The sequence below is a fragment of the Petromyzon marinus genome, chromosome 38 (genome assembly GCF_048934315.1).
Source record: "Petromyzon marinus isolate PM22_M1 ecotype Great Lakes invasive population chromosome 38, UKy_Petmar_22M1.pri1.0, whole genome shotgun sequence".
NCBI lineage: Eukaryota > Metazoa > Chordata > Hyperoartia > Petromyzontiformes > Petromyzontidae > Petromyzon > Petromyzon marinus.
This window is the reverse complement of record NC_133704.1, coordinates 12,794,408-12,805,787: the sequence shown is the minus strand read 5'-3', so window position 1 is coordinate 12,805,787 and position 11,380 is coordinate 12,794,408. Positions and strand designations below refer to the sequence as shown.

Below are 11,380 nucleotides of genomic sequence, written 5' to 3'. Positions count from 1 at the left end.
CACACAGACACAACGACACAGAAACACACAGACACAACGACACAGACACAACGACAGACACACAGACACAACGACAGACACACACAGACACAACGACACAGACACACAGACACGACACACACACAGACACGACACACAGACACAACGACAGACACAAAGACACACACATACATACAAAGACACACTTACAACAACGATCCCACGTGTAGCGATAACAGACTGTTACAGAAAGTGTTGTTCGTGAGCACCTATGAAGGCAGTCACAACGCCCGGCCGCCTTTGTCTCCCCAGTGGCGATGTTTACACATCGCACCAGGTACTCATTTGAGGCTGAGTCGACCTAGGGGAGGCCCTGAACCCATTCCAATAATTGTGACTGGCGTTGGTCGTGAGTGGTAATTGAACTTGGATCTCCGGGTTGGTCTCGCCGTCGTTAACCACTAATCACAAACAACAACAACCGCCAATAGCCACTAAGTGATGGTGACGTCACCACGGGCGCTTGTGCCAGGCCAGGTGCACTTTAAGGCCACGTAAAGTGTCGAGAGTCCGCTGGCAGGAGGTCACGGGACAGACCCAGCAGGTGCCACGGGTCGACTTAGATGACTACTGGTAGATACACCTGTGGGGCCCGACGTCCACCCCACCGCCCTCGCTAGGCAGGTGGGGCACGATGTCCGCCCGGTCCGCTCCACCGTGTCGGTTGGCTCCCGCCGAGCCCCCGCCGACCGAGTGACGGGGCCCTCCGCGCTAGCGCCCTCTCCGAGGGACATCCTCGTGCTGCTGGCTCGTAGCCGCAAGAGGTTAGACCACACACCCGTGCACTCCGCACGTGCACGGCGACCAGTCCGCCCGGCACGCCGCGCCGCACAGCTCCCCACTCTTCAACGGAACCACGGGGGCCGAGGCCTATACGTTGAGTTTTCTCGTGCGCACGGTGGGCGCGTGCAATTCCTCATCGGTGCCGCCCTCCGCACGCGTTGCCGTCGTCCGTTACGCGTGGCACCTTCCCACGGGGGCAGGGACGGCTCGTGCGCGCCCCCGTCGCCTGATTACCCCGCCCTCTACCCACAATACCTCTTGTGTTTGTTTTTGTCACTTGCTCTGCACCCCGACGGGTGCCACTGATGGGAAGGAATGGAGGCTGCTCACTTTTGGCAGAAAAATTGCCACAATGTCATGAACTCCCTTTGCTTTGAAGGCAATCTGAGGCAGCTCTGTAGTGTCCGCTTCCGTGGGCCGTTCCCTCCGCGCACGACGGATTGCGTTGCCGCACGAGACATGCGAAGAAGCGATTCTTTGTTACGTTCCGCAATGCTGCCGGCGTGAAAGTAGGGTGCCACGGTGGCTAGGAGATGTTAACTCCCCCACCTGGTATGCAGGAGGTCATGGGTTCGATCCCGACCCTGACGCCTGCTGCTGCTGTATATTTGGAGTTTGCGTCTCTCTCTCTCTGCCTGTGGTCGCGTGGATTTTTCTCCAGGTCCTCTGGATTTTCCCTCCACATTTATAATCAACATCGCCACGCATTTCAGAGTATTTGGCTGCTGCTATAAATGTCCACATGACGACAAGCCACATCGTTGAGCTATCATTTGTGATAGGCCGGGTTACTTCTGCCAAAGACGCTATATAGTTCAGTGGGCCTGGTACAATTAAAAAGTCAGTTGTAGTTCAATATAAATGCTTATTTATAATAAACAAATCAACACATGTCACGAAACTTTCCGTAACGACACCGGCACGCGGACTCAGCCCCGTGTGCATCTCTGTCTCTCTGTGTGTCTCTCTGTCTCTCTGTGCGTCTCTCTGTCTCTCTGTGTTTCTGTCTGTCTCTGTGCGTCTCTCTGTCTCTCTGTGTTTCTGTCTGTCTCTGTGCGTCTCTCTGTCTGTGTGTCTCTGTGTCTCTCTGTGCGTCTCTCTGTGTCTCTCTGTGTGTCTCGCTGTCTCTCTGTGCGTCTCTCTGTGTGTCTCTCTGTGTGTCTCTCTGTCTCTCCGTGCGTCTCTCTGTGCGTCTCTCTGTCTCTGTGTGCGTCTCTCTGTGTGTCTGTCTCTCTGTGTCTCTGTGTGTCTCTCTGTGCGTCTCTCTGTCTGTGTCTCTGTGTCTCTCTGTGCGTCTCTTTGTGTGTCTCTCTGTCGCTCTGTGCGTCTCTCTGTCTGTGTGTCTCTGTGTGTCTCTGTGTGTATCTCTATGTGTCTCTCTGTCTCTCCGTGCGTCTCTCTGTCTCTGTCTCTCTGTGCGTCTCTCTGTCTCTCTATCTCTCTGTGCGTTTCTCTGTCTGTGTGTCTCTGTGTGTCTCTCTGTCTCTCTGTGTGTCTCTCTGTCTCTCTGTGCGTCTCTCTGTCTCTCCGTGCGCATCTCTGTCTCTCCATGCGTCTGCGCGTGTCTCTCCAATCCCCCAGGGCGCCTCGGGTTGGGCAATCAGGAGCTCCACCTGTGCCCGCAGCCGGTGGCCGTCCCTCCGCCCTACGAGCCGTGCACCGCGCACTGCGGCATCGACTGCTCCATGACGTCACCTCCAGCGGCAGGCTCCTGGCCTGCGGCAGCAACCGGTACGAGCTGGGTTCAAAGTCTCATTTCTCTACCACTGCTCCTCTGTGGTTTGTTTATCGTCCTTCCCCCGCACCTCCGATTAGCGCGATTGGCTACGTACGGTGCGAAAGAAGTTCAACGGGCGAAACTAAAACTATTAAACCAAACCATTTTTTTTATTTTACCAGGTAAGGCCCACTGAGCGATGTAGCTCTTCGTCAGAAGTGACCTGGCCACAAATGATAGCGCAACAAAATGGCTTAATACGATGTGGAAATGTACGGAGCCAAATACTCTAAACGCGTTTTTCTAAATGTGGAGGGAAAAACCGCAGGAACCGGAGAAAAATCCACGCGACCGCGGGGAGAGAAAGACGCGCAAATATACAGCAGCAGCAGACATCAGGAATCGAACCCAAGGCTCCTGCATGCCAGGCGAGGTAGTTAACATCTCCTAGCCACCGCCTACATACAAAGACAAATGATCTCCCCCCTTTCCCGTCACGTGTAGCCTTAACAGACTTGGGGCAAGAGCTGTTAGCAAGCACCTATGAAGGCCGGCACTGTGGCACACGAGGGGGTGGGTGGCCAGCGCCACGCCCGGCCGCCTTTGTCTCCCCAGTGACGATGGTTTACGCACCATGCCAGGTACTCATTTGAGGCCGAGTTGACAACTGCACCGGGACGTATGCCCCCCCTGGCCCCCCTGGCCCCCCCCGCCCCCTCTACGTCTGCCCGACGCGCGCCGCAGGTACAACAAACTGGGCCTGGATAAGATCTCGCACGACGGCGACGACGCCGCGTGCCCCGCGGAGCAGACGGAGGAGTCGCTGGTGCTCTCGCCGGTGCAGTCCAGCCCGCTGGACGGTGCCCGGGTGGTCCACGTGGCGCTGGGCACCGCTCACTCTGCCGCCGTCACAGGTGGGGCGCGAGTTGTGTTCAGATGCTTGAACAGCAAATATAAACCTTTTGCAAGGAATCAAGTTCCCGCATTAATCACACACGGTACTTGTTGTGAACGTGCAAACAAAAACACGCGCCGATAATTATACGTGGCGTTGTCTTTGAAACTGATTTGGCCGACACCAGAGACGGCCTTCGTTAGGGCATAGTCTCACCAGTGTCAGACCGGGGAACGACGCCAAAAGGCGAACATGATGTATGTCGACATTCTTTCGCACTGTACGTAGCCAACCGTGCTGATCAGATACTTAAATCTCCGTCTGCCTTGTCTTCGTCGCTCTCCTTCACCTCCGTCGTGTGCATCGTCCTCAAAATACCGAGCTGAGCAATTCTGCACGTAGCGCTCGTGCCATTGTGACGGACTCGGTCGTCAGTCGTGACGCGGTCAGTCGTGGCACGTTTGTAATCCACCAGGACGCACTCTCTCTGGTGTGTCCGTCTGTCCCGTCTCTCTTTGCCTCGTGTGTAGGGCGTCTCACTCTGCCTCCATCTCCCCCGTCTATCTCGTCCTGTCCCTGAACCCCCCCGTCTTCCTCTCTTCGGTCACCGGCCCTGGCAAATTCTTTGCCGATCTCGCCGCGTCTCGTCGTGCAGACACGGGCACGTGCTACACGTTTGGAAGCAACCAGCACGGGCAGCTTGGCGGGGGAGCTCGCACGAGCAGCCGGGCGCCGCAGCCGGTGGACGGGCTCGGCGGGGTGAAGGTGGTGCAGGTCACGTGCGGCGACGCCTTCACCGTGGCCGTCGCCGAAGGTGACGACGACGGTGCCGCTGCTGTCGCCGCCGTGTGCACGTGTGAACGTGCGCGTGTGAACGTGCGTGTGAACGTGCGTGTGAACGTGCGTGTGTGTGAACATGCGTGCGTGTGAACGTGCGTGTGTGGGGAGCAGTAGTGTAGCAGTAGTGTAGTGAGCGCGCTGCGTTACGTACCCAGAGACCCGAGTTCATTTTCCGCTCACGGCCACCAACACCGGTGACGATTATCTCAATCGGTCCTGGGCCTCTCCTAGGTCGCCATGAGGTGGTGCTGGCCACCCACCACCTCGTCTGCCGTGCCGGCCTAATATGGGGGATCTCTGTTATCTTTGTGTGTCTGTGCACTCCCCGCCTTCACCAACACGCACTGACCAGTGCGAAATAACCCTCACGGTGTTGGGGAGGCTCTCATCCAGCAGTTGAATGGTGAAAGGTCTGTAACCATGACCACCTTATGCTAGGGAGGTGGGGGCCTCTTTGCTCAGAGCACTTGGCTCAGACGCCCCATCATCAAAATTGTTACTCCCGTGGTGATAAATTAAGTAACACTTTGTGTGGAGTCAGAGGTTGTTGTTTTTTGCACAGACTGGGCCCACCGCTGTAGGAATGGGGAATTTCCACCACCGGCAATGGAGATGAGCACTCAAGCAATGCTCCCTTGTCTCGCTGAAACATCCCCCGCTCGTGCGTGCGTGCGTCTCTCCGGTTTAGTTTCACGCAAGCCGCGCCAACGCGCGTTCACGCACGATGACTCGCGTTTGTGTCTTAAAAACCACGAGTTAACTTCGATGCACAATGATAACCTGTGCAGATCCGTGCTCACGCGCGTGCGTGATTCTCTCGTGTGCTCGTGCCAGGAGGGCAAGTGTTCACGTGGGGGAAGGCCGCGCGGGGGAGGCTGGGCCGGACCGACGGCGAGGCCTGCGTCCCTGGGCCCGTGCAGCTCCAAGAGACGTTCCCCTACGCGGTCACCTCCGTGTCCAGCCGGCACGGCAACACGCTGCTCTCCGTGCACTGTGCCTCGCATTGCCGCTGACACCGCCGCCGGCACGGCGTCGGCGTGACCGACGGTCCTGCGTCAACGCCCAAATTCCTCGCGGCGGCGGCGGCGCCGGTGGCTTGCCCAAGCCCCACTCACAATGTTGAACATTGTGATGCCTCTGGATCGACCATCCACCCATTGTTGATGTTACTGGGTGATTTTACTAATTTTGACCTTTGTTTTCAACTGCCAAACTGCTTGCCTCAATGTCACTAAAATTACCAAGTTTGGTTATACCTAGAACTCCTCCTGGAAGGCCTCCCCATTGATGTTTGAGGGTTGTTTGACCATACCTCCCCACACTGGTCAATGTGGGTTAGTGAAGCGTGGGGCAGGACCACGTGGTGAGATATCCCTCGCCACGGATATCAGCCTGCGGCCAGGAATCGAACTCCGCTCACCGAACTCAGCGTGCCGACCGCTGCACCGCCGCTCCTCCCCAGGTTGGGCTAGGATGATCAAATGTGTGCTGGGATATATGTCGCGGGATGTGATACAAAATCACGAACAGTTCACTGTGCCACTGAACAAAACGTTCCGATTTTTTATTGTCAATACATTTGTATATATATTTACGTGCGTGGAGCATTACTTACATACTCCACGGGTGGCACATTGGTTAACCCCTCCACACAGCCCCGACCCCCTCCTGCTCCCCCACACAGCCCCCCCCCCTTCCTGCTCCCCCACACAGCCCCCCCCTCCTCCTACTCCCCATAGCCCCCCACATTTCTCCCCACGGAAACAGATGCCCCAAATTGAATCGTTTTTTCTCATGTCGCGCGAATCCCCCTTCTTGACGTCGTCACTGCGCCTTCTGGTGGCACTGGTGCCACTGTGCCCGCCACTCGTCGGCCTGCAGGAGGCTTGCCGAGATGGCCCAGCCGGCGCTCCGCAGCCCGGCGAGCACCTCCGGGAAGAGGCGCGTCGCGAAATCTTGAGACGCCGACACGCAGGGGTCGCCGGCGGTTATTTCTGCGCCATGAAACGAGAGCCAAAGTAAACATCGAGATTCTTAAGGTTGAAATTTAGCAGCCGCCCGATGGGTTAGGTAAAAAAAACTGGTTGCCAATTTTTTCACGTATCGTCATCATCATCAAGAACCATGGGGCAGATAGCCCCGCGGGTGTCCACTGCACGTTTCGTCATTTGTTCCCATTTTCCTCTCTGTCATGTAGTGCTAGTATGGTCAAGCAGGGCCACACCTATCTGGCACCAATCTCTTATTTTGTGGTCATGAGATTCGCTCTGTTAGGTCTTCCTCTCTTTCCGGTTCCTTCCATTCTTCCCGAACAACACCATTTTTTATTACTTCTCTTTTTGCCTTACTTCTCAGGTTCATTGCCATTTACCCAGAGAATCCCTCTCACCGAGCGAGTCTTCGGAATTTCGGGACTTGCTGCCAAGTATGGAAATTTAAATGGAACAAATTTTTAATTGTCAACCTTCTGATTGCGAGCGGCACGCTGGAGCTCGGAGACAACGCCACTGACACGAGGCCCCATGGAGCCTGCGTCTCTCCCCACGGTCACTGCGTGGATTTATCTCCGGGTCCCTCCGGTTTTTTGCTCCACATTTAGAATCAACGTCACCACGCATTTAGAGTAGTTGGCTGCTAGAAATCTCCACATGATGATGATGATAAGCCCACTTCGTTGAGATATCATTTGTGGCCAGGTCACTTGTGAAAAAAGAGCTAGACAGCTCAGTGGGGCCTTGCCTGGAATAAAGTGCCCCCACTGTCACGTGCTATGCAGAAGGGCCGCTACGACTCGCCTCTCTGCAGCTGCAGGAAGCCGTCCCGGTGCTCCGCGGCCACCTCCACGGTAGCCCCGCGCGGCAGAGCGAGGCTCAGCAGCTGTGCGTGGAAGCAGGCCCCGACGATGTCGCTCGCGCCGGCCGAGTAGTGCAGGACGATCGAGACCGCTCCTGCACGACGCCCGCCCGAGAATCAGAGGCAGCCTCCACCCGTCTTGGCGAAGGTCGGGGCAAGGTGGCGTCTGTCGAGTGGCACCCGCCAAGGTCATCGACGGGGACGCGTGCGGCGGGAGGCCGCCCTGCCACGGGCCCCTGTTCTGGGTTAAGGGCTCCACGTCGAAACTCGCGAGGACCGTTTCCACCACGCCGCTCAGCGCGGGCTCACGAAGGTGCGGTGGTGGGTGGGGGTTCAGGTGTTGTACCGCGCGTACGTTGGAACTTCTTTCGCACCGCACGTAGCCGACCGTGCTAATCGGAGGTGCGGGGGAAAGGACGGCAAACTGAACACTGCAACACTCTAACAAGGTCAACGCTAATTAAAATTGCGAAGCGGTGAGAACGTTGACACGTGCTCCGTTCCTGGACACCGCTGAATCGACGGTCGGCACGGAGAACCGAGGTCTCCCTGGGCCGCCCCGTCCCGTGGGCTCCGGTGCAGCTACACCGCCTGCACACTCGACAGCCAAGCCACCGAGTTGCCTGTGGCACGGTCTGGCACGCAGCCGAACAAAGTCCCGGTCCCATGCAACCTGCCGCACTCACCGCGCGCTTTGTTTAGTCGGAGGAGGTACTTCCTGTTGCTTGCATCCTTCGGTAGTTCACTTGCCCTGCAACGCAACAAACGTAGTTTATTAGCCCTGCAACGCAACAAACGTAGTTCATTAGCCCTGCAACGCAACAAACGTAGTTCATTAGCCCTGCAATGCAACAAACGTAGTTCATTAGCCCTGCAACGCAACAAACGTACACTATGAGACCTCCTTTGCCAGTAGCAAGATATAGTAATAGGTAAATGCTTACCCCGAGCTCTCAATACTCTGATGGTGCGCTGTTTTTGAGTTGTACGCCTTTTGGCGTCTTCTGGTCCAACACCAGTGGAGACTGGGCTCTAAGAAAAGCCATCTCGGGTGTGGACCAATCACTTTCAAGGACTGCATATCATTATCAGTTGTGTCTTTTTGTTTGCATTTTGACTGCTTGGATTGTGGTTATTGCAAACATGATCCCTTGTATAAAGGTGTCAATTTTGGCAACAAACGTAGTTCAATTTCGATTTAAAGCTTTCGTGACTGCAAGGATTCATCTTCTTTGGTTCTTTCGGTAAAGTTACGTAGAATGAGAATAAAATAATAAATTGATAAAATAAAATAACACAATAATATTCTCACGACGTTTCGGCCACAACACAAGCGGCCTTCATCAGGTGAAGGGGACGAGACTGTCTGGAGGACAGCGCTGTCCTCCAGTCTCGTCCCCTTCACAGCGCTGTCCTCCAGTCTCGTCCCCTTCACCTGATGAAGGCCGCTTGTGTTGTGGCCGAAACGTCGTGAGAATATTATTGTGTTATTTTATTTTATCAATGTATTATTTTATTCTCATTCTACGTGACTTTACCGAAAGAACCAAAGAAAACGTAGTTCACTTGCCCTGCAACGCAACAAACGTAGTTTACTTGCCCTGCAACACAACAAACGTAGTTCATTAGCCCTGCAACGCCACAAATGCCACACTGGCAAAGTGGACCGAACATGGAAACGGTCTCCAGCCAAGCGGAAACTGGGCTTTGTAAATGTTGGAAAGGGCCACGGTCAAGTCAAGTGTGGGAGCATACGCCTGGACGGCAGCATCCACTCTGGGTCGCTCAACCCCCAGGGGTCCCTTCCGGCAAAGCCCCCATAGCAAGCCCCCTTCCCCAGGGGTCCCTTCTGGCAAAGCCCCTCAAGCAAGCCCCCTTCCCCAGGGGTCCTTCCTGGCAAAGCCCCTCAAGCGAGCCCCCTTCCTATCCCCGAGTCTCGATCTGATGCAGCCTCGTGAGACCATGAGGCCATCCTCCTCGGCCTCTCCTCCAGCCCACGAGTTTCTCGAGCGCAGAGAACCCGGTGGGCAAGCGGTCAACACGAAGGGGCAGCGTCAACACGGAGGGGCAGCTTCAACACGGGGTGTCAGCTTCAACACGGGGGGCAGCTTCAACATGGAGGGGCAGCGTCAACACGGGGGGGCAGCTTCAACACGGGGGGCAGCGTCAACTGGGAGGGGCAAGCGAGGAGCCACGTGCTCAAGGTGTGGAGAAGCCTCACGTGGTGATGACGTCGGCGAAGGGAACGCCAACGTTGACCCTGAAGGATTTGCCGAAGGCTGTGGGAATCACAAAGCAGGCGGTTGCCGTCCGAGCGTCTCGCGTGTGGCATCTCTCAAACATTCCATTTTGTCTCTTTCACCGTTTTATTGCATTTACGTACGTGTACGTTTGTACATGTGTACGTATGTACGTATGTACATATGTATATGTACATGTGTACGTATGTACGTATGTAGGTGTGTATGTCTGTGTACATATGTATATTTACATGTGTACGTGTGTGTGTACGTGTGTACGTAGGTGTGTATGTATGTACATATGTATATGTACACGTGTACGTGTGTACGTGTGTGTACATATGTATATGTACATGTGTACATATGTGTGTACGTGTGTGTACGTGTGTGTACGTGTGTATGTAGGTGTGTATGTGTGTGGACATATGTATATGTACATGTGTACATGTGTGTACGTGTGCATGTTGATTTTTGCGCCGCGGGTAGCCGACCGCGTGAATCGGAGGTCGTGCGGTCACGGGCGGAGAAACTCTGGCAGGAAGCAACGCCGTGACAAACGACGTTGTTACAAACTGAACAAATGTGTTTTTTTTGTGATACCGCTGCTTCTGCGTCGGCAGTGGTGCACAAGGAGACGTAATAATTTGTAAAAACTCAAACACGTTCGTGAAGAATCCGGCCGCAAAAAACTAAATAAATAAATAATGTGTGATGTTTCGGGCAACGCGTCACGACAAATCGCCAAGCATGCCGCTGCTTGACAGTCGGGTCCGTACCCTACTGCGAGCAACCGGCTGCTCAACTGCTCCTTTGCAACCGGTTGCACGGTATGCCCGCACGTAAGAGATTTGAATTGCGTGCAACTCGGGCGCGGAGCCGGCTTTGAATGAAAACCTCTGCCGAGCGGGCGACTGAGCGAGCGATGGGGCGAGCGACGGGGCGAGCGAGCAAGCGATGGGGCGAGCGACGGAGGGAGCGACGGAGCGAGCAAGCGACGGGGCGAGCGACGGGGCGAGCGATGGGGCGAGCGACGGAGCGGGCGAGCAAGCGATGGAGCGAGCGACGGGGCGAGTGACGGAGCGGGTGAGCAAGTGATGGAGCGAGCGACGGGGCGAACGACGGAGCGGGCGACTGAGCAAGCGACGGGGCGAGTGACGGAGCGGGCGATCAACGGAGCGAGCGAGCGAGCGAGCGAGATGGGCGGCCGTGCCTGGCGTGACGGCCTCGCGGGCGTTGGCGGCGGCGGGGCCCGGGACGGAGCCGTGGGCGAGGAAGTGGCGGACCACGATGGCGAGGCGCGCGTGGTTCAGCGTCTCCATGACGACGCAGCTCACGGCGCGGTAGTTCGCAAAGAGGTGCAGTGCGGTGAACAGCAGGAAGAGAGTCCACGTCAGTCTGGGGGGGGGGGGGGGGGGGCGGTCGAAGGGATGGCAGTGACCTCGGTCAAGGTTAAGCAACCGGGAGAGATTTTGAAGTTGGTGGGGACTTCTTTTTCACGCTGCCAATGTTGGTGTTGAGATTAGCAGCGGGTAAGTTCACATCGAGGTGATTGATGGAGCCAGATGATTGCGTCAGGAGCAGCGGAGTGGTGAATCATCGCGGCTGTGATGCCTCCTCCTCCTCCTCCCTATCTGTGAATGAGGCACCGAGTCGATGTCACGAGTTGCACGGCCTCTGTTCTGGGCGGTGTGACCACAGTCTGGGTGGTGTGACCACAGTCTGGGTGGTGTGGCCACAGTCTGGGTGGTGTGACCACAGTCTGGGTGGTGTGACCACAGTGTGGGTGGTGTGACTACAGTCTGGGTGGTGTGACCACAGTCTGGGTGGTGTGACCACAGGCTGGGTGGTCTGACCACAGTCTGGGTGGTGTGACTACAGGCTGGGTGGTGTGACCACAGTCTGGGTGGTGTGACCACAGGCTGAGTGCTGTGACCACAGTCTGGGTGGTGTGACCACAGTGTGGGTGGTGTGACTACAGTCTGGGTGGGGTGACCACAGTCTGGGTGGTGTGAC

General features: G+C 56.2%; 1 protein-coding gene across 5 annotated transcripts in view; it reads right to left on the bottom strand.

Annotated features, from left to right (window-relative positions):
* The window catches only part of RUSF1 (RUS family member 1), a 72,383-nt gene that overhangs the window by 45,402 nt on the left and 15,601 nt on the right, over nt 1–11,380 (bottom strand). For 2 of the 5 annotated variants that reach the window (XM_076072703.1, XM_076072702.1), the window contains exons 10-14: nt 10,578–10,762; nt 9,349–9,406; nt 7,814–7,878; nt 7,070–7,222; nt 6,002–6,268 (exon numbers count right to left, since the gene is read on the bottom strand). In XM_076072703.1, the coding sequence (XP_075928818.1) occupies nt 6,099–6,268; nt 7,070–7,222; nt 7,814–7,878; nt 9,349–9,406; nt 10,578–10,762 (631 nt within the window). In that variant the 3' untranslated portion in view covers nt 6,002–6,098. Of the gene's footprint in view, nt 1–6,001; nt 6,269–7,069; nt 7,294–7,813; nt 7,879–9,348; nt 9,407–10,577; nt 10,763–11,380 lie in introns of those variants that run through there. The other 3 variants (XM_076072704.1, XM_076072706.1, XM_076072705.1) reach the window with 2 other exon arrangements.